At 56.7% G+C, this 25,065-nt stretch overlaps 16 protein-coding genes across 16 annotated transcripts; 5 read left to right on the top strand and 11 right to left on the bottom strand.

The window, feature by feature from the left end:
• Positions 1-1,310: 1,310 nt before the first annotated feature.
• On the top strand, positions 1,311-4,331 carry Malapachy_0059 (trz1-trnase involved in rna processing; the record flags this gene model as incomplete). Its single annotated transcript, XM_018134592.1, has 1 exon — positions 1,311-4,331. One exon carries the CDS (start codon positions 1,311-1,313, stop codon positions 4,329-4,331), a length of 3,021 nt encoding a protein of 1,006 aa, XP_017991184.1.
• Positions 4,332-4,369: 38 nt separating this feature from the next.
• Malapachy_0044 (fatty acid-2 hydroxylase) lies at positions 4,370-5,467 on the bottom strand (the record flags this gene model as incomplete). Its single annotated transcript, XM_018134578.1, has 1 exon — positions 4,370-5,467. One exon carries the CDS (start codon positions 5,465-5,467, stop codon positions 4,370-4,372), a length of 1,098 nt encoding a protein of 365 aa, XP_017990935.1.
• Positions 5,468-5,692: 225 nt separating this feature from the next.
• Positions 5,693-6,030, bottom strand: Malapachy_0078 (hypothetical protein; the record flags this gene model as incomplete). The annotated part of the gene is made up of 3 exons (XM_018134611.1): positions 5,693-5,768; positions 5,798-5,888; positions 5,928-6,030. The coding sequence occupies 3 exons, from the start codon at positions 6,028-6,030 to the stop codon at positions 5,693-5,695; spliced, it is 270 nt and encodes an 89-aa protein (XP_017991072.1).
• A 201-nt stretch (positions 6,031-6,231) lies between these two features.
• Malapachy_0057 (dbp6-atp-dependent rna helicase) lies at positions 6,232-8,157 on the top strand (the record flags this gene model as incomplete). Its single annotated transcript, XM_018134590.1, has 1 exon — positions 6,232-8,157. The coding sequence occupies one exon, from the start codon at positions 6,232-6,234 to the stop codon at positions 8,155-8,157; it is 1,926 nt and encodes a 641-aa protein (XP_017991189.1).
• A 3-nt stretch (positions 8,158-8,160) lies between these two features.
• Positions 8,161-9,014, bottom strand: Malapachy_0046 (hypothetical protein; the record flags this gene model as incomplete). Its single annotated transcript, XM_018134580.1, has 2 exons — positions 8,161-8,350; positions 8,380-9,014. The coding sequence occupies 2 exons, from the start codon at positions 9,012-9,014 to the stop codon at positions 8,161-8,163; spliced, it is 825 nt and encodes a 274-aa protein (XP_017990937.1).
• Positions 9,015-9,116: 102 nt separating this feature from the next.
• Malapachy_0056 (longevity assurance protein lag1 lac1) lies at positions 9,117-10,377 on the top strand (the record flags this gene model as incomplete). The annotated part of the gene is made up of 2 exons (XM_018134589.1): positions 9,117-10,279; positions 10,311-10,377. The coding sequence occupies 2 exons, from the start codon at positions 9,117-9,119 to the stop codon at positions 10,375-10,377; spliced, it is 1,230 nt and encodes a 409-aa protein (XP_017991188.1).
• Positions 10,378-10,762: 385 nt separating this feature from the next.
• On the bottom strand, positions 10,763-12,466 carry Malapachy_0071 (acyl- n-acyltransferase; the record flags this gene model as incomplete). The annotated part of the gene is made up of 1 exon (XM_018134604.1): positions 10,763-12,466. One exon carries the CDS (start codon positions 12,464-12,466, stop codon positions 10,763-10,765), a length of 1,704 nt encoding a protein of 567 aa, XP_017991013.1.
• A 551-nt stretch (positions 12,467-13,017) lies between these two features.
• Positions 13,018-13,557, top strand: Malapachy_0055 (cyclophilin family peptidyl-prolyl cis-trans isomerase cyp2; the record flags this gene model as incomplete). Its single annotated transcript, XM_018134588.1, has 1 exon — positions 13,018-13,557. One exon carries the CDS (start codon positions 13,018-13,020, stop codon positions 13,555-13,557), a length of 540 nt encoding a protein of 179 aa, XP_017991191.1.
• A 66-nt stretch (positions 13,558-13,623) lies between these two features.
• On the bottom strand, positions 13,624-15,081 carry Malapachy_0073 (actin-like protein arp6; the record flags this gene model as incomplete). The annotated part of the gene is made up of 1 exon (XM_018134606.1): positions 13,624-15,081. The coding sequence occupies one exon, from the start codon at positions 15,079-15,081 to the stop codon at positions 13,624-13,626; it is 1,458 nt and encodes a 485-aa protein (XP_017991071.1).
• A 123-nt stretch (positions 15,082-15,204) lies between these two features.
• On the top strand, positions 15,205-15,594 carry Malapachy_0087 (metal ion transporter; the record flags this gene model as incomplete). Its single annotated transcript, XM_018134620.1, has 3 exons — positions 15,205-15,286; positions 15,316-15,427; positions 15,456-15,594. 3 exons carry the CDS (start codon positions 15,205-15,207, stop codon positions 15,592-15,594), a joined length of 333 nt encoding a protein of 110 aa, XP_017991006.1.
• Positions 15,595-15,610: 16 nt separating this feature from the next.
• Malapachy_0072 (set domain-containing protein) lies at positions 15,611-17,278 on the bottom strand (the record flags this gene model as incomplete). Its single annotated transcript, XM_018134605.1, has 1 exon — positions 15,611-17,278. The coding sequence occupies one exon, from the start codon at positions 17,276-17,278 to the stop codon at positions 15,611-15,613; it is 1,668 nt and encodes a 555-aa protein (XP_017991015.1).
• A 132-nt stretch (positions 17,279-17,410) lies between these two features.
• Malapachy_0075 (hypothetical protein) lies at positions 17,411-18,437 on the bottom strand (the record flags this gene model as incomplete). Its single annotated transcript, XM_018134608.1, has 2 exons — positions 17,411-17,855; positions 17,887-18,437. 2 exons carry the CDS (start codon positions 18,435-18,437, stop codon positions 17,411-17,413), a joined length of 996 nt encoding a protein of 331 aa, XP_017990958.1.
• A 246-nt stretch (positions 18,438-18,683) lies between these two features.
• On the bottom strand, positions 18,684-20,186 carry Malapachy_0049 (alt1-alanine aminotransferase; the record flags this gene model as incomplete). The annotated part of the gene is made up of 1 exon (XM_018134583.1): positions 18,684-20,186. The coding sequence occupies one exon, from the start codon at positions 20,184-20,186 to the stop codon at positions 18,684-18,686; it is 1,503 nt and encodes a 500-aa protein (XP_017990927.1).
• A 202-nt stretch (positions 20,187-20,388) lies between these two features.
• Positions 20,389-21,581, bottom strand: Malapachy_0051 (p-loop containing nucleoside triphosphate hydrolase protein; the record flags this gene model as incomplete). Its single annotated transcript, XM_018134584.1, has 5 exons — positions 20,389-20,499; positions 20,540-20,783; positions 20,820-21,331; positions 21,360-21,470; positions 21,498-21,581. 5 exons carry the CDS (start codon positions 21,579-21,581, stop codon positions 20,389-20,391), a joined length of 1,062 nt encoding a protein of 353 aa, XP_017991187.1.
• Positions 21,582-21,676: 95 nt separating this feature from the next.
• On the bottom strand, positions 21,677-23,868 carry Malapachy_0070 (alpha beta-hydrolase; the record flags this gene model as incomplete). Its single annotated transcript, XM_018134603.1, has 2 exons — positions 21,677-23,304; positions 23,331-23,868. 2 exons carry the CDS (start codon positions 23,866-23,868, stop codon positions 21,677-21,679), a joined length of 2,166 nt encoding a protein of 721 aa, XP_017990961.1.
• Positions 23,869-24,064: 196 nt separating this feature from the next.
• Positions 24,065-25,002, bottom strand: Malapachy_0048 (proteasome endopeptidase complex beta subunit; the record flags this gene model as incomplete). The annotated part of the gene is made up of 5 exons (XM_018134582.1): positions 24,065-24,178; positions 24,210-24,238; positions 24,266-24,591; positions 24,622-24,828; positions 24,863-25,002. 5 exons carry the CDS (start codon positions 25,000-25,002, stop codon positions 24,065-24,067), a joined length of 816 nt encoding a protein of 271 aa, XP_017990928.1.
• Positions 25,003-25,065: the final 63 nt, after the last annotated feature.

The following is a 25,065-nucleotide window of genomic DNA, read 5'->3' as shown; positions in this document are numbered from 1 at the left end:
ATACCCAAGCCAGGAAAAAAATGAGAAACTTGAGCATAATGAGGCGAGACGGGCGGGAAGGGCGAGATCGTTGTCGTCTCGACTCTTGTTCTTGCAATAAAAACACTCAGAATTTGAAATATTTATACCGGGCACTAGCAATTGCCATATCGGATTATAGAGTTGGAATATGGAAAGACATTGTGTTGAAATCTCATCGTGCACCTTTAACGCTATCGAAATGAGATCTGGTAATCTTATTGGTCAGACTTGTATTTTTCGTTCAGAATATCGCTGTTTCGGGCAGTTGGCGCTACCATTGAAATCACGCGTGACGCCCGATTGTGACACAGCAAGAGATGGTCGGGACAGCCTGCATGTGCTATGCATATATCTTGTGGATGCACACCTTCCCGCGCGAAAAAAGGGTCCCTCTCATAAACAACGGTACCAATCGAGCGAAAGAATTTTAAAACCAACATAACATCTCATTTTGTCTTACTAAAAAAAAAGATTCACACCGATCCATGCGGGCCATCGACGGTGTATGTATGCAGATTGAGTTCGAATCTTCACTAGCATCGGACAAAGGTAGCAATCTCTGAAAACGCAGGTAGCACCACCACGGTTCCAAGTCCATAGCCAAATAGAGACAAGGGTTTGGTAATTGAGGTTCTGCCTGCTATACACAGACCGGTACCAGTGTTATTTTTTTCTCTCTTTCTATATCAACTGTGAAGCTACGATGAGCAACCAAGCTTTCCAGCAGCGATTGCGCGTACGTTAACCCCCATTTCTCGACTCATGGCTAAGGTCCTTACCTTTACTATTCCCGTTATGGTGGTCTCTTCTTGTGGGTAAAAACCAAATTGGGGAGTATGACTAACCTAGGACAGATATGCTATACAAACGCCTATATCTTGGCGAGGAGCAACGTCCCCTGCCTCCAGGTTGGTTTGGCAGTACAGCCCCTACGTCAAAGGAGCCAGCACATGCGAAAGAGCCATCCGCGCCTGCGTCATAGACCTGCCCAAACCTTCAAAGGTAATCCGTTTGTAGAGCGATGTATCACGTGCAAAAACGAGGTACGAGAGGGGGCGTAGACCTTCGCTGACACGCGATTGCAGCGTGACGCAGGTGCCTCGTGGACGCGAGCTACTAGGGACAGCTGTGACGTGTGCGTTGCGAGGAGGGGAGTGTAGGGACGCCTATTCTTGCCCAGCAAAGCACATTTTTGCGACGACTTACGCCTTCGTATAGTGGCATACGCCGTGTTGCGAGTGCGCACAGCAACCAGCTGGCTCCGCGCGGGTGTGCGGACTAAGGTCACGATGGCACCTGTGAGCCTTCGTTTTCTTGCATCGCCTTCGTCTGATACCAGTGATATCCCTACAGTGCTTCTTCAATGTGATGCAAAGAAGTACATGTTCAACGCCGGGGAAGGCACAACGCGTCTTTCGGCGCAGTACCGTTCCTCGAATACACGTGTCGAGCATTTGTTCCTCACACGGATCGCATCCGAGACAATAGGCGGTGTCCCAGGTCTCTTGATGACACTAGCTGACGGAGGGCGCAGTGGTGTACATCTTCATGGCCCGCCGAATTTGGAGTATGCCTTGGCCACGACACGTTTTTATGCACGACGTGAATCAATGGCGGTGCATACGCACGAAATGCGGGTGGATGAGCCGCATGTATGCTTTTCGGACGAGCACATTGAAGTCCAGGCTGTACCGCTTGTCCCATCTTTGTTAGGCGCATTGCCCTCGCCGCCGGCGCCGAGTGATGCGCCATGGATACCAGGTCAAGAGCCTTGGCGCTCGGCAGAATGGCGTCCTAGCGCGTTGCAAGGCGCTGAAGCGCAGCATTGGTACAAAGCCATTTTATCAGATGCGTGGAAAACAACGCCGACGCCACCGGAGGAGCGGGGATACGCGCCGTCACGATCGCCCCATGCCCTGCCACCTCCATGGCTGCCGCCAGCGACACATGGCAGTGAGGCAGGTCGGCAGGTCCCTATCTTTGCGTACATTGTCGCCGGCCAAGAACAACGTGGCAAGTTTGATGCAGCACGCGCCGCTGAGCTTGGGATCCCACCCGGCCCGGCGTATGCGCGTCTTACGCGGGGCGAGGATGTGGACATTGAGCGGCCCAAGGCATGGTCATCTATGAGCGCGGACGAGCGACAGCAGTGGCTACGACGAAGGAAGAAGGATGACATTTCGTCTGTACCTACCGATACCATCCGCATTCACAGTACGGACGTGGTCGGCCCTTCACGGCCAGGCACTGTGTTTGTGTATTGCCACGTTCCGAGCTCAGCATACTTGGAAGCGCTGTTGACGGCACCAGCTGCCGCAGCATTTGCGCCGTACCAAGTCGCAGCAAATGCAACGTCCCCACCCGAGCAGCGCCGTACACCGCATGTTATGCTGCATGCGACACCGATGCATGTGTATACCGATGCACGGTACGCTGCATGGCGGGCCACCTTTGGCCCTGACTGTCATCACATTGTTGCAAATCGGGAGGTGTGTGCTGACAGTCTATCGTATACATCTAGTGCTGTATCTCTTCTTCGGCTTTCGCAACTGGATGAGAACGTATTCCGTGTACCTGGATACACGACGGAGCCTAAGCAGCAGGTATCTGATGCTGTGCCAGTGCAACGACACATGCTGATCAACATGCAGCCGCGCGGATCGCCTATGCTTCTGCCGGAGGTGGCGCCTGTATTTGATAAGCCGATCGCGAAGATGAGCAATGTCGCGGCGTTGTCAGGCGCTCTAGCGTCCACATGGCAGACGTACTGTGCTATGGCCGATACAGTGCGTTCGCAGCCGCCTGTGCCGCCAGCGAGTGAAGCGGCTGGCCTGGCCGACGATGTCCAGATTGTGACTCTTGGAACGGGCAGTTCGGCGCCGTCAAAGTACCGCAACGTGTTGAGCACGCTCCTCTGTCTGCCCGATGGCGATGGATACATCCTGCTAGACGCAGGCGAAAGCACGTATTTCCAATTAGCGCGATACTTTGGGCCGGGTGAACGTGGTTGGCACGGCGTGGGGATCGAGACTGTGCTGCGGCAGCTTCGTATGATCTTCATCAGTCATATTCACGGCGATCATCATATGGGCGTCGCGCGACTGTTGCTAGCACGACGCCAACTAGCGCCGTCTCGGCCCTTGATCTTGATATCGAACAACTATACGCGCTTCTACTTGCGTGAATACGATCGATTGGAGCACCTTGGCCTGCGGGATGGCAGTGTTCTCACGATCGACAATGCGACGTTGGACTGGCGGGATGGTATTGATCCCGATCCACATGTGGCTAGAGACAATGGCACGCCACCTCGTGATGTAGCATCGTTGCGGGTGCTGGCGTTGTTGACGCAGTATTCCCACCTCGCCAGCGTTCGAACGGTTGCCGTGCAGCACCGCGCAAGTCACTGCTACGGCGTGATCCTCACGCATCAGCGTGGATGGTCCATCGCGTTTAGCGGTGATACGATGCCATGCGACGCGTTGGCCGACGCTGCTCAAGGTGCTACGGTTCTCATTCACGAAGCCACGATGCAAGACGAGGAGGCAGAGCTCGCGGCGCAGAAAGGGCATAGCACCATCGGACAGGCCTTGCACATTGCGCAGAAAATGAACGCGGCGCATGTCCTTCTCACGCACTTTTCGCAGCGGTACCCGAAGCTGGCGCGGCTCAGCACATCAGCGAGTGAGAATGCAAGGCCTGTAGGTATTGCCTTCGATATGACATGCATGACCCCGGCCGATATACGTCGGATGATAGCCGCGCATCCTGCCATGGCCTTGGTCCTGGAAGCGGAGCCCCAAGCGGACGACGAGGACGAGGAAAACCAAGGCAATGAGGCCAAGGCCAACACCCACACAGCTCCGCCCCCCATGGAAACGTCGCCAAAACGCCCAAGGGCCCATCGCACGACGCGCACACAGACGCCGTACCAGTACCTCGTCGTGACGTTCGTGGCCCAAGACCCAGCACAACGTGCGCCGTCCGAGTTATCGGTACGACAAGGACTTGCACAGGCCCTCGAGCAAATGCATGGCGTGGTCCATGGAGCTGTAGCTCTCGATGTGCTCTATGCCGGGCCGCCGCAAGAGCCGACACCGCGCGTGGTAGGCGAGGCGGTGGTCCGCGTAGCCACCGAGCACATGCCCACCCTCACAAGCGCTGTATCGTCGATTGCCGGGCCAGCCTTGCATACCATCACAGGGCATCAGCCAGGTATGCGTGTACAACTACGCACTGTATCGCACAATGTGGCGATGACGCAGGGCGATAGTCGCGCATGGATGAAGCAGTGGCAGGAGACGTCGTAGGACAAGAAAAGGACAGACTACATGGGTCATAAACTATGTTATACAGTGAGGAGCTGCGTGCCAAACACAAAGTCCCAAATCGGGCTGGTCACACCAAAGCCAAGCTCGTAGTTCTTGTAATGGTGCTCAAGGTGGTAGCGCTTCTGCTTGCGGATGTACTCGGGCAGACGGGTGTGGTGCATCGCGTAGTGCATCGTGTCGTAGACAACGTACATGGAGTACGAGCCAGCAATCACGCCATTGGCCCAAGCCGTAGGCAGCACGGCATGTGCTAGAAGAAGCATCGGGAACGAGAGAATGGCAAAGAGCACAGGCGGCATCACAAGGCGGTAGCGATCCATCGGCAGGAAATGGTGGATACCGTGCAGCAAAAAGTGTAGCATGTAGCACACCTGATAGCGTGGCAGGTAGTTGTCCATATGGAAGAGGAAACGGTGGAAAAGATACTCAAGGAATGTCCAGAATGCGACGCCAAACACATAGCAGGCCAGCGTGCTCGAGTAGGCCAGCGCCGACGAAGCCGCCCAGCCGCCCTCCGTGAACTGCGCTTGGAACTGCATCACCGACTTGAAAAAGAACACAGCCGCAATCGGCAGCCACAGCATCGGAATCACGTACCATGGCGTGAGCGTGAACACTTCCAAGAACGCAAATGGCATGAGCGTTGCTGGTTCCTTGCGGTGGCGCGGAATGTGCACTTGCTCCAGGTAAAACTCCTTCGTAAAGTTGGCCTTCCACATTTGCTCCAGTAGCGGCTTGTCCAGGTCGAGGAAATGGTGCTTGGCAAAGTCCTTCGCCGTATCGGTCTCTTTCGGGTGGAAATCATCCGTGATGGTCGCGTTGTCAGGCAAGAATGGCATATCATCATCAGTAGTGCTCACATTCTGCATCGCTTCCAGCTCTCCAATCAGGAACTCGTCCATCATTGCATACGCACTCTTCGAGTGCTCGTGGGAGAGAGGGTCCGCCATGATGGCTGTGATATCCTTGCCAGCGTACTCCAGAATCACATCCTCGCCACCTGGATGATCCATGATGAACTCAGTCAGGTTGTACACCTTCCCCCGGAAGGTGACCCAACAGTCCTTCTCCGTGCTGTGCTTGGCCACTTGTTCACTCGTGTACTTGGCCACCATGATGGTATGAGAAGGTTGTGTTGGTCAGCCACATTTTTTTTTGGTGTTGGCCCAAGTGGCGTGTGACATAGCAATAGAGGTGTGTATTCATATGGAAACACGCCACTCTGTCCTTCGCATCCGTAGACCCACGTGGCCGTCGCACAGACGGCGGCAGAGCCATACAGTCGTACATGGCGCGGTGCGATGGCCACATCTTGTGCTCAGTAGGACCATACTACATATCTATGAGGTACGCGCTAGTTTGCGGTGGGTTCGTAGATATTCTTTCTCTGCCTCCAGCAGACTCTCTGGGTTCATACTGAATGTCAGCCAGCGCTTCTCACGTACTATTGGTGCAGACACTCGCGCATCTTCTGGCTCTGCTCCTTGCAGGCCCATCCCACAGAGAGCATATACTCCTTGGTACATGCGACAAATTCTACGCAATGTAAGTACCTAGCATGTAGCATGCACCTACCTTGCACGATCGGATCGCACTTCTTGTAGGCCTCCAACCGTTTCTCCTTCACTAATGTATCGTACTCGCGATTGCTCAACACCTGCTGTGATGTGCTCGACATGATGGAAGGACCGTGCGACGTGCGCTAAGAGTGCCTTGGAGCTGTCCAGCACGAACGACGCGAGGCTACAACCTCAGACGCTCGTTGTGCTGACTCAGCGTCGAAACACTCCACTTGCGAACACACGCACGCACGCCGTATACGAGATTTTTTTTGCCCTGTGTCGTAGCGCGCACCGTTGGCGTCCTCATGAGTACAGCGATGCCTGCGCCGAAGGCAAAGACCAAGGCAAAGCAACGGTACTTGAAAGCGAAGAAAGAACGACGGAAAGCCAGGAAAGCGGCTGGGCCCAAACCCTTTGGCGAAGGCAAGAAAAAGCGGGCAGCGGAGAGGGCACCGGGGCAGGACGACGACCACGCCGAACCAAAACGTGTACGCCCTACAGAGATTGTGGCTAAGGAGAGCGCTTCTTCGGATACAGAAAGTGATGCGACACACTTTGACAAGGAGGAGTCGCTAGCCGTTGTCCCAAACGAAGAAGAGATCCCGACAACGATCCAGGCCGATCCATTGCAGCCTGGGACAGAGGCATCCATGGAAGAAGAAGCGATGACCGAAGAGCCTGCATCATCCAAATACCTATACCGATTTCCACGGCCTCAGCAAACGACGGCCATTGATACCCAGTTGCTGACGTCGCAAGGCATTCCCGCCGCGCTATCGAAGCCGACCGATGTATCTATGTCGCATACCCAAACCCTCGATACCCAGGACATTGGCGGTGTACGCCTCAGCACATCGGTACGCCGACAGCTAGAACGACTAGGTATCGAAGAATGGTTTGCTGTGCAAGCCTCTGTCATTCCATGGCTCATGAATCATACGGCATCGCATCGACTGTACTTGCCGTATGCACCGCCTCGTGATCTCTGTGTCTCAGCGCCGACAGGCAGTGGTAAGACGCTGGCATACACAGTCCCCATTGTGGAACTGCTGCAAACGCGCGTCATTGTCCAACTCCGTGCTTTGATCCTGGTGCCGACACGCGACTTGGCTGTCCAAGTGCGTGATATGTTCGACGCGGTCGGCAAAGGCAGTGGGCTACGAACAGCCGCCATCACCGGCAGCCACAAGTTCCGGCAGGAACAGGCGCAATTGGTCCGGCAAGTGGGCGACGATACGCAAAGCTTGGTCGACGTAGTGATTGCTACGCCTGGGCGTTTGGTCGATCATGTACGTGGCACACCTGGCTTTACGTTGGAGCATTTGCGTTTCCTGGTCATCGATGAGGCTGATCGACTCTTAGGCCAGTCGTTCCAGCAGTGGGTCCCGATTCTACTCGATGCCATGGAGTCGCATACACATGCAGGCACGGCCGCTCCGCAGTCGCTCGCGGCAGAGATGGCCGAGGCGCCATGGACGCAGGACGACTTGGCTGCGCCACAGAGCAGTGTGCAAAAGCTTCTGTTTAGTGCGACGCTCACGCGGGATCCTGCCAAGATGGGAGCACTTCATCTTCGTGATCCCCACTATATTCGCGTTCGCGATCTGGGTGAAAGTACCGAGCAAGAGTCGTTTGCGCTACCCGCCAAGCTGCAGCAGCATATGGTAGTCACGCCGAGTCACAGCAAGGTATTGCACCTGTTGCACTTGCTGCATACGACGTACACACAGCCAGTGCGGCATGCGTTGTGCTTTACAAAGAGTGTAGAAGCTGCGAATCGCCTTGTGCGTCTGCTGACGTTCTTCGAAGAGGCGTGGGCGCAACAAGCTGGTGCTCCGCCGTTGCAGATCCAGTTTTACTCGTCGGATCTGGGCACAGGGGAGCGAGCAACGATGCTTCGACGCTTCCAAGACGGCGAGATTGATGTGTTGGTATGCTCGGATCTGATTGCGCGTGGTATTGATTTGCCGGATGTGCAGCATGTGGTGTCCTATGACATTCCTATTGACATGGCCAAGTACGTGCATCGAGTCGGTCGTACAGCTCGTGCTGGGCGAACGGGCGATGCGTGGAGCTTGGTGGAAGAGCAGGAAGTGTACCACTTCAAGCGCATGCTACGTGAGGCTGGGCAGTGGGACCGTGTGCACACGGAGAAGATCAAAGCGGATGTGTTCGAGCCATATATGTCATGTTACAAGGACGCGCTAGCTCGCTTAGCGCGTATCTATAGTCAACAGCGGTAGAGTCTATCCAAGCACGGACGGCGACTTTTTCTTGCGCTTGGCGCCCTTTTGGAACGAGCGCCACCCTTGTACCCGCTCTTCGCGTGATTCTTCCCATGCGTTGTCCATATCCGCACGTCGTTTCCGCTCGGCCTCGGCCGCCTCGCGCAGTTTCGCCGCATCAATCTCAGCTTCCTGTTTCATTTGCACGGCTCTGACGTCAGTAGCAACGATCATACATACTTGCGCTTTTTCAGCTCCTCGTCCAGAGTAATGTGCTTGTAGCATAGCTTCACACGGTCGTTCCACGATGGGACAAGGCCATCAAGGCGCCCGCCAGGTACCTGCTCCAATTCGATTTCGTCCTTGGTCATAGAGATGGGCAGCGCCAGCTCCCGCAGCGCAACTTGCCTGGCGATATCCATAGTCTCATCAAGCGCCTTACGCCGCGCCTCGTCAAACAGGTAGTCCTGTGCCTTTTTTAGCAGATCAAACGCCTCTTCGGCGCGTACTTGGTCGTCTTTCATCTTATCAGGGTGAATGAGTAGACTCTTTTTACGGTATACTTTTTGGATGGTCTTTTCATCCGCCTCCTGTGTGAGATCGAGTATATCATAGGGATTCATACGGAAAGCAGTCTTTAATATCCGATCGAGCTCGCGCTGCTGACTCCGAGCGTATTTTTCCTTGGCTGCAAGTGAGAGGCATTTGTACGTACGTGTAAGCTGTTCCTCAGCAGCAGCCGCGGAGGCCGACCGCAGGGAGGCCTTCAAGGGCACTACGGGCCTTCGTGGTGGCGGCCCAGGCGGCGGCCCAGGGGGGGCAGGGGACGACGACGAAGACATCCTCGCCGTGCTCTCAATCGTGGCGACCGGCATGACGACGTCCAAAAAAATGGATTGACACCCATTTATGCATGCTTACTTACTCACAAAAAGGGGAGGCCTTTTTATGTTTCGTGCCAGTTGTCCCCACCCATCATGGACAGTGCGGTTGCAGACGCCCCGAAGGCGCCTTCAGTCTCGGCCCAGGACCACAAGCGGGCTCCCAAACGCTCGGTACTGCGTGATATTGTCACGCTTCGTTGGCTTGTTTCGCCCTGGCTGGCGTTCCAATTTGCGCTGGTGTTTGTGATCGGCTATCTCGTGTTTGAGCATGTCGTGCCGATCCCTGTTAACCCCTTCCGTCCTTTCCTGTTCCTTTCGTACCGCATTCCGAACATGCAGGTCGCTATGCGCCTGACCCAAAACCCGATGTACGGCCCTGCGCCGACGTACTCGGCAGACAATGTGGTACTGACACACCTGCGTCAGTTCTTCCAGGGTGTGCACAAGACGCTCTTCCCGAACGAGCCGGCTTTGCTGCGCTACGGTAAGGGATGGCTCGATGTCTGCTTTATGAGCTATTACATTATCATCTTCAGTATCCTCCGCCAGGTCATCACCGAACGCGTTTTCAAGCCCCTTGCGTCGCGCTGGGGCATTAAGAGCGAGAACAAGCGAATCCGTTTTGCTGAGCAGGGCTATGCGCTCACATACTGGGGCACGACTAGTATCATTGGCCTGTACGTCATGTCATTCCAGGACAGCTGGTGGTACAACTTGGAGCACCTGTGGTACCAGTACCCACACTGGCAAATGCGCCCAGAATTGAAACTATACTACATGCTACAGGCCAGTTACTGGATGCAGCAGGCGTTCGTGATGCTTCTGGGCCTTGAGCGTCCACGTAAGGACTATTATGAGCTGGTTGCCCATCACCTAGTGACGCTCTGGCTCATTGGCTGGTCGTACTTTATCAACTTGACCATGATCGGCACCACCGTGTTTGTTTGCATGGACATTCCGGACACATGGCTGGCCCTCTCCAAGATGCTCAACTATTTGGACAAGAACCTCCTTGCAGCGATTGTTTACTGTACATTCATGGTCGTCTGGTCGTACTTCCGGATCTATTTGAGCGCGCTGACCATTTACTCAGTGTACGCCGACTACCACCTCATTCCGGCGTACGCCCGTACTTTCTACCCTTCCCAGGGACATTGGCTCGTTTGGTGGATGCAGTGCCATGTGTTCGCCCCTCTGTTCCTTCTGCTTCTTCTCAACATCTTCTGGTACGTCATCATGTGGCGTGTTCTGTATCGGTATGTATGCTAGGCTACTCACACATGACAGCGCGATCTACGGCGTATACGGCGACACTCGTGAAGAGGGTGAGGATGATGACTCGAAACAAGAGTAAATACGTAGACGACGTTCTCACTCGCTTTGTACTTCAATGCATTCTAATCAATAGCCATAGTGGCGATCCTACGAAAAGCCCCAGTTAGGAGGGCTGCTGAATAAAATTAAGAATCATGTCCACGGACTAAGTAAAAAGGAAGTTCGAAGGGGCGCACTGGGAATCGAACCCAGGACCTCTTCTATGGATCTATGTCTGTTGACAAGCCCTAAAGAAGAATCATACCTCTAGACCATGCGCCCATGTTGTTGTAAAGGCCTGCGCAGGGAGCGTACTTGACTCTCATACCAATAATCAAATCGATTATGTAGTCCTGCTCGCCTCAAATTACGACAACACACCAATCTCGTAAATTATCATACATGCCATTCTTCTAAGCACCATTCTATACATCGTAACGTACGCGGAAAGCAGCAAGATAGCACTCTGCCTGCTTCAACGGATCACTAGCCAACTCGCCTTCACGCGGGTGGATCAGAAAGCCCAGAGGACCACAGCCACAGTCAGGACACAAGATATACTTCACATGGCGGATCTCACCCGGCATCACATCAAGGCGGTTATCATCCACAGTGTCTTTCACAGGGTGGGATGAAATGGGCTCGAGAGGACGGAAGGTGTTTCGTAAGCTGCCGAAACTGTTGCCTCGTTCACGGAAGGAACGCTTGCGTGGCTTCGAGGAGCCCATGTCATCATTGGAGCTCTGGGAATTGCTGCGTGCATTACTGGTGACCGCCGCCGAACGATTAGGCACGTGCCATTCGACATCGCGCGAGAAAGCCACATTGTCAAAGCCCATAGGCCCAGGCACATGCCAGAAGCCACGCAGAGGGCCGATGGTATCCACGGTAGACGAACTTTGGAACAACGAATTCATCCACGGTGCATTGGCCTTCTCCGCAGTATGAGAGGATTCAGGTGATGCATCATCTTCCGTGGTCGGAACTGTTTCCGTCAAAGGACCGGTCTCGCGAACGAGCCATTCAGCCTTTTGCCGACCAAGCAAAACACAATCGCATGCCTCATTCGGGCAAAAGAGCTTGTGCATATTAAGGCCCAAGTTCCGGTCCACCAGACGCGAAATGAGAGCCGTACGGAAATTTTCCGCGGCTGTCTTGCCAGCAATCGCTTGGCCGAAAATCTTCTCGAAAGGCATACCAGGGTTGGTCTTCGGTTGGGAGGTATGAGGAAGTCCGAGATCCCGTGCAGCTCCATCAGACAACGTAGCCTTGTTCATAAGCATGGCCATCATCTGATCGTGGGCCATGTGCCCCGTAGGAGATGTAGGTGTCATGGCGAGGGGTGAGGTAGACACCGCTGCACCCATACCGGGGTGGGACATGTTTGCCAACGTAGCATAATCTTGATCGCTGCCCGTATGAGAGTTGGTCAGCGATAACGGGTACACAGGGCTCACAGAGGTGGCAGTAATCGAAGAAAGCGTCTGCGTCGACATGGACAGATAGTCAGGATCATCTTGGATGAAGGAGGTATCTTGACTGTGGTCGATATCCATATGGACAAACCGACGCATCTCGAACCATGGATCAATACCACGGGATATGTAGCTTACGGATTGCACCGTAAACCCAAACTGCTTAAAGAACGAGATGCGCTTCTCGGGACACACCACAGAAATTACATCGTACATTTGGCCAGCCACGACGTTGCCCTGGGTGGTCTGGTTCTGGATCCGAGCGATAAACTCATGGAGTAGACGGCGTCCGTATCCGTGTCGACGGAACGAGCGATCTACGCAAAAGTCGTGTATGCATACGACGTGTGCGTAGGGCGACCGACTTGAGCCAAAGACACTCTGCATAATAGGAGCAGGCGTCGCTGTAGCGCTGGCAAAGGCCACGAGACGACGGGGTGAGTCGTTCGGGCTCGTGGACATGGCGTGAGAAGCGCCATGCAGCGGTAAAAAGAGACCTAAAGATAGGCTCGGTGCCTGCTCGAAGCGAGTAGCAAGGCGCGAAAGAGAGAGCACTTCCTCTCGCGGGAAGTTGGAGAGGAGGAGCTGGTGCGCTGCACGGACCTCATCAGGACGGAGCAGATCGATAAAGTACGTCGTTGACTTCGACTGCATTTTTGCGAATCCCTTTCCGTTCTTCGAGGAAATCATGCCTTCGCGGCTGGCCTTTCGCGTGGATGTCAAAGACTCAGCCCGGTCTGACCGACTGTGATGGCTTTGATTGAGACTAGCGCTTCGCCCAAAAGGCAAGGAGAAACTCGTATGGGAAGCCGACTCCGTCAGTGCATCCTCCGCCGGGACAGATCCTTGCTCCGCCCCCTCTATAGCGGGGGCGGGTGTACCTTTGGTCGAACGACCAAGTGGCATCGTACGGAGACAGCGTTCGGACTGTCGGTGGACTCCGCAAGGCCCCCCACCTCTGTCTGGACTGGCTGGCAGGCAGGCAGGCGCTTCGCCTCTGCGCCGCGCACGATCGATGCCATGTGGCACCACGTGCGAGCCCAACGAAGGCCGTAGAATGAGGCCGAGCGTCGTGCACGGACAGCAGATGTGCTGGCACTGCATGCCCTATAAAAAGGGCCCACCACCGCCGCCCAAGCCATCCGCACAACCAACACCGCGTACGTATAATGCGTTTTTTTGTCGTTCCTTATGCCTAATACAGGATGGCTTTTACCCCTTCGATCGTTCGTCAATTTGCAGCTACTACTCGCACCATGTCTAACGTTTTCTTCGACATTACCAAGAACGGCTCGCCTCTCGGCACCATCAAGTTCAAGCTCTTTGACGACGTCGTGCCGAAGACCACCGCCAACTTCCGTGCTCTCTGCACTGGCGAGAAGGGCTTCGGCTACGCCGGCTCGCACTTCCACCGTGTGATCCCGAACTTCATGCTCCAGGGTGGTGACTTCACTGCCGGCAACGGTACTGGTGGCAAGTCGATCTACGGTGCCAAGTTCGCCGACGAGAACTTCCAGCTGAAGCACTCGAAGCCGGGTCTGCTTTCGATGGCCAACGCTGGCCCGAACACCAACGGTTCGCAGTTCTTCATTACCACTGTGGTCACCCCGTGGCTCGATGGCAAGCACGTCGTCTTCGGTGAGGTCATCGAGGGTATGGACGTTGTCAAGGCCATCGAGGCCGAGGGCAGCAACAGCGGCAAGACCAGCAGCCGCATTGAGATCGCCAAGTGCGGTGCCTGCTAAGCGTTTTGCTCTGTCCATTATAGAATTGGTAGGTAGAGTCGCTACCTGTGAATGAAGAGTCTCTATCTAGGATGTAGGGGAAGACGTCGTCCAGCTGCCGAATCGCTCGTCGCCCAACGCTGTGCCGCCACGTTCGCCTGGCGGCGCTTGACTGCCGCCTCGTTGCTGATAAGCCTGGCGCGTCACGAGGTGCGAACTGAGGAATTTGCCAGCGTCCGATGTGGGGGGCGACTGCAATAGCACTTGTGCACCTCGGACTGGTGTCTCCATAGGATCATCCACACGATGCACGGCCACGGGCACGTCGTCTGGGGCCCACATGCGTAGCTCACGTTGGAGTCGTGGGACAAGGCCGGGGACACGAGCAGAGCCGCCTATGAGCACCACGTTGCTCCAGAGCATATCGCGCGCCGAGGGATCCGTATGCTGAATCGCATCTGCAATCAGTTCAGGCAAGGGTGCTTGATCCAAGCCAAGTCGGTCGGGGGCAAAGAGGTATTCAAAGAGTTGGTATCGTTCTTGGCCGAGTCGAAGGACTTGGTGCTCGTCTCGGAGCTTGGACGATGGCTTGGTCCATGGAGAGGCGATGAAATCGTCCAGGGCTTCATCAGGTAGCACAGAGACAGTCGGTGCAGGAGGTCCTGACACAATGTAGCCGTACTTGGTCGCAGGATCAGCGACGTCGTCCGGTGTGGCGTAATCCGGCAAGACGTACTGCTGGACTACATCGTTGTCCTTGTGCGTGTGAAACAGGTCGACCAGCTGCGCAAAGCTCCATGTATGAGGCGGTCTGTCCGCCATGGGGATGGCCGGCTCGTCCGTCTTTTCGCAGGCTGCGACAAAGCAAGTAGCAGCCTTAATTTTGTCGGTCAAGTAGGTCTCGTCCATCATATTCCATTGACGGTACGAGAACATGGTCTTGAGGATGTGTGTGAGCACTCTGCCGCCGATATCTAGGCGGCGTACAGCGTCCCATTGCACGGCATTGTGTACAATGGGCACAGCATGCGTATAGCTATGCCCGAGATCGACGACCAGCATCGCTTCGGAGCGTGGCATAAGGGCCCATGGCACGAGTTGCGCGGGCACAGCGCGCCATATTGCATCAGCTTCGTACCAGTCGAACAGTAGCGCATCAAATGCCTTTTGCTGCTCGGGCAGGAGAAAGTAGGGCTCGGTCACGATCACCGTTCGCCCACGCAGCGCGCCGAACGTGTCGGAGGCACAGCCTAGGGCACGTACGAGCGCGCGGTCCCATACGTTTTTCTGCGCGGCCCAGTCCACGATCATGCCGCGGTCCATAGGGAGCCGCAGTTGTAATCCGCCGTAATCGAGGCAGTCGGACTCGATCAGGTCGCCGACCAGGACTTGCCGGCGCACGCCTGGTCGCGTGCGCGCAATCGCATTGGGAATGGTATGTACATCAGGTTGGTAAGCTAGGCCGACATGAACAAACGCGGCGCCTGTATCTAAGACGATGCCATAGCTGGGCGTCCGCGTCTCGGTACGTGACGTGCGACCCATGCCCCAGGCGCTACGACGTGAGGCGGAGGGGAGGGGAAAGGCGATGTGGAGGGGGCCAAGAGATGTACGGCTGGGCGGTCTGGCCCCTTCGTGGGTTGCCCACCTTCCTGTGCACGGCGCGTCATGTCGTTTGGACGCCCACCGACGTTTTCCAACTTTCAGGTACTGCCGCCGGAGCGTGGCTCGTTCCCGTTGGATCATGACGGTACGTCGCTGCGAAGCTGACTTGGATAGGTGAATGCACAAGCGCGATGCGTGAATACTTGGCCTGCCTCAAAGCCAACAAGAACAACAATGGCGCATGCCGCCACCTCAGCAAGGCGTACTTGGCGTGCCGTATGGACAAGTGCGTATAGCTTGGGCTGACCGTGCAGTGAACTGATGGACCGCGACGACTTTTCGAACCTTGGCTTTGCGGATCTATCGACGGACAAGAAGGGCGATGCCACCACCTCCTCCTCCTCGTCCGCCTCCACAGCAGGTCCCCCGCCTACCTCGGGGCGAATGGTGTAGCATACTAGTACTGAATCTATGAAGTGGGTTGGCACATAGTGCGTGCGGCCTCCTGCTCTTGCGATAGTACATGCAGCGTAGCACGAACGAGGTGGCCCACCGTGCCGCCCTGCGTCGCACGTCCGAATCCGACCAGCGCCTCGTGCTGTGCCTGCTGCAAGATGGCCCACGCCATCTCGCGGCGTGCCTGGGCACTGGGTGGGATCGGTGGTGGCCGTGCCAGCCATGCCGAGGCAGTCGGTGGCGTGTCGGACGTGCTCTGTGCCAAAAGACGCCCGAGCGTCGCCAGGAGGACAGCACGTTGGGGGTGGCCGGGTATATAGAGACAGCTGCGTGCATCCCGCGCGCCCCGCGCTTGCATGCCTGCACACAGAAGCAGGGCATACGATATCGCTTCGTCCCACGCCTCTTTTTCAATCGCCACAACTTGCGCGGCGTGCAGGAGTGTCCACATGAGATGGTGCGAGGGCGGTGCGATAGCGCTGAGGCCAGGCAGCGAAATGGCCACGTAGCTGGGTATCGTGTGTAGGTCGTTTGATGCCATGGCCTTTTCGACGTGCAGCGCGGCTTCCTGTGCTTGTGCAAGTGTGGCTTGGACATCCATCGCTCCAGGCACACGATGGCACTGCCGGCACGCCGACGGCGCTGTGGGCGAGACCCATCCAACGCAGCCCGTATGCGGACACCATAGCGCTGTGCGTGGATCGATCCAGCTGTCGTGCCGTGTACACAGTGCACAGCGGCATGTAAAGTGATAGCGCTCCCGCAAGATTCGCTGCCGCTCTGCATGGGGCGTCGCTACGTCGACGTACGACGTAAGTACCGCGTCACCAGGCTGGATAGGCTGAAGAGCAAGAATGTGCATACGACATCGATGGCCTGGCTTCGCCTCCGGGAAGACCACCACGGCATTGGGCTCGCATGCATGATTGAGAAGCGCGGCCGTGGGCTGGATACATACACCGATGGGATCCAAGTGAGGATCAGAGAGCGTGAATCCATTCGCTCTGTGCTGGCACACGAGCTCGAGCAACGCATCGGCATGCTCGATCCCGAGGGCACGTAGCGTGCCTTCGGACCCGAGGAACTGGGCCAGTCGATACGCGATCGACGCGGCCTCTTCTTGGCTCGCTGCGTCCAATGTAGTCCGGTGTGAGATCATGCGTGCATGCGGCTGCCACCATGCAGCATCCTGTCGTTGGCGGCGCCACAGAAGCTGCGCTAGGGCCCGGACAGACGGGCCAGGCTCGCGTGCGAGGTCTGGGAGCGTGTCGGGGTGCTCCGCCGTACGAAACCAGCGGCGCAGCGCATGGCATTCATCACGATGCCGATAGTCGGTCCATGCCGCGGCTTGGCACTGGGCACCGCAGTACCGCGCAAAATGGCACCGCGAGCAGCGAACAAGCGCATGGTCCGGCTTGCTGAAGCAGAAGTGGCATCGATGGGGGACTTGCGAGGTGGCAAGCACAGAGACGGACGTCGGAAACTCTGCGAGCGTGTCGCCAGGTTGACATGGCGCTGCCTGCGGAGAGAGACGTAGGCCTCGGCCGGCCAATGTCGTTACCTCGACCTCCAGTGAGGTCCCTGGGATCGCCTGGCATGCATGCGTAGGCGCCTCCGTGGAGCGGCGACGCCAGTCCCGCTGACGCGCATCGCGTCGCGCGCGTAAGGCTTGGAAGGCCATGCCGACGCACGTGGTTAAAATAAAAAAGAGGCAAGGACGATTTTGGGCCCATTTTGGGCGTGCGCTTGCTTCTTTGAGCATTGTAGGCATTATTACTATGACATAAGACCATGCAACTACTGTACATACAACTCACGCCTCCTCGGGGGGCGACGCCTCGTCGGCCCACTGCACCGACTCAAGTCGTTGGAGCAGCTCTCTGTTTTTGGCCGGTAGCGTATAGGTCCGTGGTGGGTATGTAGGTGGCTCCACGTATGGTGCCTTGTCCTGAGCCGCGGCATGGCCAGCGAGCCACGAGGCGTCCAGGTCATCCGTGGCAACGATCGAAGGGCCTGGCGCGCGCGAGGCTAGTTCACGCGCAAACAAGCCGCGGCCCGGCGGCTTACGACTGGGGCCTACAGGCCCCGAGGTTTCGTCGTCAGACAGGGCATTCCGTTCCGGTACGTCGTACTGCATACCTTCCCGCTGCCGCGGTGGGAACAACAGTCGAGGTCGGAGAGGCGATTGCCCCACGTCTGCTGCATATGGGCGGCGGCTGGCGAGAGCCTTATCGGAACACACGACACGCTGGCCACGGCTGGAATGTTAGGCAGGGGACATATACGTACAAAACAAACATTGTATGGGATGGGTCCTTGGGCGGTCGGCCCATCGACCGCATGAGCGCATTCGGTGCATTGGGCCCTGTGATGCCGACATCCGCTGGCCCTCCTTCCACAAAGGGGTTGTGTGGCGTATCACGCACAGGTCTCGATAACGCAGGAAGGGCCGGCGCGAGAGAGCCGTCCTCCAGAGGCCGGCAAGATGTCGAGGACGAGGCAATGTTCATATCGTCCAAGAGCCATGCCCCATCGAAAGAATCGCTGCAGTGCCGCCAATGCCGCGACTGCGGTTGGCGACGTGCCTCGCTTGCGAGTCCTAGCTTGTCATGCATACGCCGGCCGCGTGTACTAGGTGGCGTAAGAATCCGGGAGTCGCGACGACATGGACGTTTGCTTTCGCGTGCCTCGGCCTCAGGGCCCGTGAGTAAGCGTGCTTTTCCTTTCCTGTCATCACTGTGAAGGGTGACACTATCCGAACCACCTGACGAGGGCGGTGTAGGTAGTTTCCCCCATGTCGTTCGCTTGGGCGATCGATGGCCAGCCAGCGTATCCGACATGATGGCAAGACCGTATGTCGACGACGTAGCGCAGCGCGGCTCGTCTCTCCCTCCCTTCTTTGACCGATCGAGACCCTCGTCTGCACAACGTTTTGTCGTCGTATGCAGGGGGCAAGAAAGTCTGACCAATCATGTGGAGCACACGCAGACAATGCGCCACGCCTCTTTAGCGTGGCGCCCTCCCTCTCGCACGCGACGTTCGCGAGTGGAATACGTACGTATATATGGGCCTATCGTCTATGTGGTTTACTTGTTCTTGTAACGCTCCATGAAGGACTTGTGGAAGCGCACATACCGCTCCACAAACTTGTCCGTGGCCTTGGCCAGGAGCGTCGTGCGGAAGTACGAGTAGCTCGAGCCGTCGTCCAAGACACGTGGCGTGTACCCAAAGCCCGAGCCAGGGACGACACAGATACCCGTCTCCTTCAGTAGTTCCATACAGTACAGCTCATCCACCTTCTTGCCGACCTTCTCCGCCTCGTCTGCCACGGCCTTCGGCAGGTGCAGGCGCGGGAACATGTAGAGCGCGCCCATCGCCGGATCCGCCTTGACACCCTCCAACTCGTTGAACTTCTCAGCAATCAGCAGCGAGCGTTGGTGCAGCGTCTCGTGAATGTTGTGAATCTGCTTCGCATACAGCTCGTAGCTTGGGTCGCCTGGCTTGGGCGGACGAACAAGGAGATCCACACCAATCTGGCCCTGCGTCGGCGGGCACAGGCCAATGCTCGCCATTTTGTTCACCTGCGCTTCCACGTCTGCGTCAAAGTTGTTTAGCACAAAGAAGCCACCACGACGACCGCACTCGCCCGCCACACCCTTACTGGTGCTGTGCAGCGACGCAAGCTCTACCTTCTCGCTCATATCGCGCTCTGTTGGGTCACTGCTGTGGCGCAGATCGAGCAGCACTTTGCGGAACGATGCAAAGGGTCGTTCTTTTTGGTAAATGTTCACCTGGTATACTTCATCGGCAAAGATCGCCAAATCGAATTCGTATGCCACCTTGATCACATCGTAAATCTGCTCCTTGGACATGCACGAGCCCGTGGGGTTGCCTGGGTTGATCACCACAATTGCACGTGGCTTAATGCCATGCTTCACCGCCAAGTCAATCTGGCGGCGAACGTCCGTGTCCGAAGGGTCCCAGCAGTGGTCGCTACGCAGGCTGTATTTCATCGGCTCCACGTTGAGCAGGGAGAGGGTCGCCGAGTAGAGAGGGTACTGCGGAATAGGGATCAGCACACCGTCGCCGCTGCCGAAGAACACTTGGAACATCAGTGAAATGCCCGCCGAGGCACCCGCGGTAAGGTAAATGTTGTGAATGTCCTCGTCGTGGCCATCACGTTCCTTGAGAAATTCTGCGACATGCCTGCGCACAAGCGGCACACCCTTGGAGGATGTGTACGCACCCACACTACCGAACGCCTCAAGCAGCTCCCGCGCACGCTCCTGGGTGTCGGCAGGGAACATCGCATCGCGGGCCTCCGCAGGCATATCCAAAAGTGCAGGGTACTCTGTCAGCGCCGAGACCTGACGCCAGAACGTCAGAGGCTCCTGGCCCAGGTTCGGCTGCTGCTGCGGGTTGCCAATGTTGGTCCACACCACCGAGTCAAACGGCAGGTTCTTGCCTTCATGCAGCTGCTGCTCAAACTCCGCTGCCTTGTTGGGAATTTCGCCTCGTACGGCGTAGTGTACTTTCAAGACATTAGGGTTGATCGTATCGATCGTAAGCGCTTTCTTATGCGTCGTCATAGATGTAGAAAAATGTCGGACACTACGAAGTTGTGTCTGTAGTAGTGGTCGCAACATCGGACGTCCCCACTTTGTCGAGAACCCGACGCCCCATTAAAGTGACTCACACGTGATGCGCACACCCCGGCCGTTGCGCGGGGCGATCGGACGTGCGTGTCTGACTGTCTGTAGATAGGGCGTCCCTCCACTATGAACGTAGCGTCTATTCCTGGAGATCCATGCCTAAAAACAGCGACTTTTGTAGGAACATGACTTGAGCGACGAAGGCCTCGAGGTGGAAGATGGGCTTGTTGCCTGTCGCACTGCGCAGTTCCTGCGGGTGTCAGCGTTTTCTCTGAGCGCCTCATACATACATAGAATGCCGCCTTCTGTACAATGCTAGCGCGTAACGACGCGTCCACACGTGCGACGAGGTACTGCGTTAATGTTTTGAAAATCACTGAGGCCGGGATGGCATGGACAAGCAGTTCATAGAGGCGTCCACGCACTTCTAGGAGACGCGCTGGCGACTGCTCGCTCACGATCAAATCGGCGGTGCGCTCGCAATACGTCTGCCAATCAGGCTGAGCAATCGACAGGGGGCCGGCCAAGGTCGGACTGTACGTAAGAACGGGCGGGAGAGAGAATACGTACGATTGCACACGCAGTGTCTCGAGGACGAGGATGGCTTTGCGCATATTGCCATCGGCATCGCGCACAATGGCTTCTGACACCTCGTCGGGCAAATGGAACTTCTCGCGCTTCGCAACGTGGCGCAGCACACGTGCTACATCCTCATCGCGGGGCGCACCGACGCGCAAGAGCAGGCATCGCGAGCGAATCGGTGCGATAATCCGCGAGGTGCTATTCGCACATAGAATCAGACGCAAGTTGCGCATATACTTTTCCATGGTACGACGCAGCGCCGCCTGGGCGTCGCGCGAAAGTAGATCCGCCTCGTTGATCACAATAATTTTGAACCGACGCGCCGCATTTTGATCCACTTGCTGTGTCTGTGCAATCTCTTTCAGAATGTCCTGGATCACGAGGCGATCGTAGGTACCTGCATCGCTGGGCGTAAGCTCGATATGGTAGTTGCTGCTGATCAAATTGACCTCAATCTTCCGCTTGCTGGGGTTCAAGAACACACGTTGGTCAACTTTGAGCTGATACGTCAGTGCATGCCACACCTACTTTGAGAGCGCCGGGCCCGTAGAGGGCCTTGAGGAGGCATGTAATACGCGTCTTTTTCCCAGCTCCGGTTGGGCCGTACAGCAAGACATGAGGAAAATCTTCACTCGCCGCCTAGCTCATTAGTACTGGTATACGTACCAAGCTCTGGAGCTGCTCCGTGAGCTGCGGATGGTACTGCAGCTCACTGAGATCGCGTGGCCTGTACTTGTCGACGTACAGCATCCGTGCTCCCACAAGAGACGCGTCAGACGGCGCGTCGCGTACGCTGAGGAGGACTCCTCCATGGTCTATCACGTGATACAGACGGCCTACGGTGCCTATTGGAACACGAGGGGCACGGGGGCCGTGCGCTCGTCGGACGGCGCACTCCATTGCTGGAGCCATCCTAGGACCTCATGGTGCCATTGCACGGCGTTCACCGTTTCCTGGACCCAGTGGCTCTCTTCTGGGAAGAAAAGAAGACGTGACGGCACGCCGCGGCGCTGGAGGGCATGGAAAGCACTGACACCTTCGGCCGGGCTCAAGCGGAAATCATGGCCACCATGCACAATCAAGTGCGGCGTATTCCACTTGTGCACAAACTGGTGCGGGCTGAACTTGTCCAAGAGCTCTGGGCGTTCCCATGGCACACCGCCAAACTCTGACTCGGCAAAGTACAGCTCATCCGTCGAGTATGCCATGGCCATCGTGTTAAACGCACCATCGTGCGTTACCAGCGCCTTAAAGAGCTTCTCGTCATTGTGGCCCTGCAGCATGTTCACCATGTACCCACCGAAGCTCGCACCAGCCGCCACAACGCGATCACGGTCGATGTACGACTTCGTGTCCAGCACATAGTGCACACCCTTCATCACATCGTCCAGCGGTCGATCGCCCCAGTGCTCGAGAATGCGATCTGTGAGGGCCTGGCCAAAGCCGGTCGAGCCCGACGGATCCAGCGTAACTACAACAAATCCAGCGGCTGCAAACGTCGCAGGGTTCCAGCGAATCGACCAGCCATCGTTCCAGTCACTCTCCGGCCCACCGTGAATGAGCACGGCGAGCGGAAGCTTCTCGCCCAGTTCCTTCGCCTTCGTAAACGACGGCGGCTTCAAAATCCAGCCGTGCATAGGGACGTCGTTCGAACCTGCATAAGTAAAGCGTTCAGGCTTGGGCCCCAGGTCAATATCGCGATGCGCCTTGGACCACCGGAAAAAGTTGGTAAGACGCAACGCACGTTCCTCGTCCTCGTCCACGTGCAGGAGGTACACGTCGTTCGGGTGGTGCAGCGTCGAACGCGTGTACACCATACGATCGTGCTTCAGAGGCACCACATTCGACACAGAGCCGTGCGTGACCAGCGCTGTGCGTGGACCGAGGTGTGCGCCGTCCACAGGCATGCGGTATATCGGGCGCTGCTCGTCCTCGGTCACGACGGCGTAGAGCCAAGCACCATCTGCCGAGAAGGTCAGAGCCGTCGGCGACATATCCCAATCGCGGTGGAAGGTGCGTAGCGTGCCGTCGTGCAGCGAGTACGTCTGCAAGACTTTCAAGTCGCTCTCGAATCCATCCTTGTCCTGCTGCAAGAACACGACCATATCCTCGTTGGGCGAGATGGCAGGAATGCCAGTCCAGCCATGTCGGTTATTGCTGCTAATTTGACGTGGCGCTTTACTGCCGTCGATCGGGACAAGGAAGACCTGCTGCTTGGTATGCCAGGCGGGAGGGACATGCAGATCTTTCGCGACAAACGCGACCCAGTTCGACGACACGCTGAAATCCGTCGCCTCACCCAGGGGGCCGACAGGCGTCTCGAGCTTGGTACCGCGCATGAGGTTGCGAATCGAGCCCTTGGCATGCCATGCGGCCGTGGTAGGGTCCCTGTGCACATCCAACGCAAACAGCTGACTACGACGACGTGGATCCATCCACTGGTCCCAGTGCCGAGCAAACATCGTATCATACACTGGCGTAAGTAAGAGGATGACGTACCTTTCGCATGCTTCCAACGCTCCGATTCCTTACTGCGGTCGTGCTTCGCGACGGCGTACAAGTCGCCGTCGTCATACACGGTGGCAGCAAAGACCAGAGTCGCTTTGTTCTTCGACGTACGTGCGACTTTGAGATATTTGATGCTGGTGGGCAGCTCTGCGACGGCATGGCAGGCTGTACCTTTCAAGGTAGCGTGCAGAGAGCGTTGGCACACTTGGTTGTCCTTTACATAGAGCAACGTATCATCGTCCACAAAAGCCGCCTCCGTCGTGTCGTTGGTAAGCACACGTACATTCGGCGCCTCGTCCCATGCTCGAGCCTGCGTGAGCGGGATATGGTACAAAGCCTTGGACTCGTCCCCTGTCTGCGACGAAAAAGTGCTGACACCAATCACGGCAGCGGTGCCAGCTTCGTTGGCCACGACAGAGGCTGGTCGTGGCGCTTCCATGAGCAGCTCCGGTGTAAGTACATGCGATGCTATCGCTTGGGCAGCCAGGCACACGGCGCCGATCACAGGGAGGTGCCACCGTACAAACATGGCCAGAGCGAACCTGCGTGCGCAGTTCAGCTCTCGGCGAAATTCTGCGTGGCGCCGTTCTATTTTTCCTTCTTCGGCCTGCGGGGGTGGAGGTGCCGTGTCGCGTCGTGGCTAGTACGCATGACGTCAGCATTGGCATACGCTCAGGGTCGTGGTACGAAAAAGCTATGTATGTAGGGCCAAGAAGGACTTGCGCTTACTGCGTCTGTGGGCCATAGCCACGCAGACCTTCCGCAAAGCCCCATTCTGTCGACACACTGTACGGCTCGGATATGTGCACACCGTCGTTGGTCACTTTGGCGACTTGGAACTGCCATGTTAGTCATCGATCCCACACGTACCCTGTTGAGACTGCGAGCGTCACGGTAGACTGGTTGTTAGTGTCACATATACGTACAGAGTACACGCATGCAATCCTCGAGAATCGAGCGCGCCTCCTCTTCGGTTAGCGTTGCTTCCTTGCCCTCGACGGCCTTACGCAGCATCGGCTGGGCTAAGTGCAAGCCAAAGCCGGTGGCAATGGTCGAGCTTTGGTACGTCGTGCCAAGCAGGTCGACATACCCAAGGAATGGCTTATTGGTCTTGGAATCAAAGCCGCCCAGGACGAGCGCATTCCAGTAGGGATCAAGCTTGGAGCGGCGCTCGTACATCGTACGGGAGAGGTATGCATACACTTGCGCTGGGGTGAGGGCATGGCCATCGTTCTCGATTTCTTCCTTTTCACTGCGATGGTCAGCAGCATGTGATACGTACATGAGCTTGGTCAGCGTGTGCTGGATATTCTGCCAGTCGCTCATATCACCACTCGCACCAATCACGGTGTTCTGCCCCACAGCCTCCAAACGCTGGATATTCATGAAGCGCGCCAACGATCCGTACGATGCCAGCGTATCAGTCGCCAGCATCACACCGTCCTTGTAAAGCAGGCCCAGCACCGAGGTACCGGTGACAATAGGCTGTCTACCAGTGTCAGTCGCTGTAGCTCCATACGTACTGTGTGCGTTGCCGTGCATCGTCAAAGGCATCGACAGGGCGCTGCGAAGGCGCATTCATATCCCAGCAGCTGCTTCGCGATGATACAGCGTCGACGTATGGCTCTGAGCGCCAGGTCTGACCTGGATACGCATTCATCATGATGAGGGGACGCGTGTCGCTGTGCGTGCGCGGCGGCCCTCCCACATACTCCTCCGCTGACGA

The sequence above is a fragment of the Malassezia pachydermatis genome, assembly GCF_001278385.1.
Source record: "Malassezia pachydermatis strain CBS 1879 chromosome Unknown scaffold6, whole genome shotgun sequence".
NCBI lineage: Eukaryota > Fungi > Basidiomycota > Malasseziomycetes > Malasseziales > Malasseziaceae > Malassezia > Malassezia pachydermatis.
The sequence above is the reverse complement of the archived record's forward strand: the minus strand, read 5'-3'. Positions and strand labels throughout refer to the sequence as shown.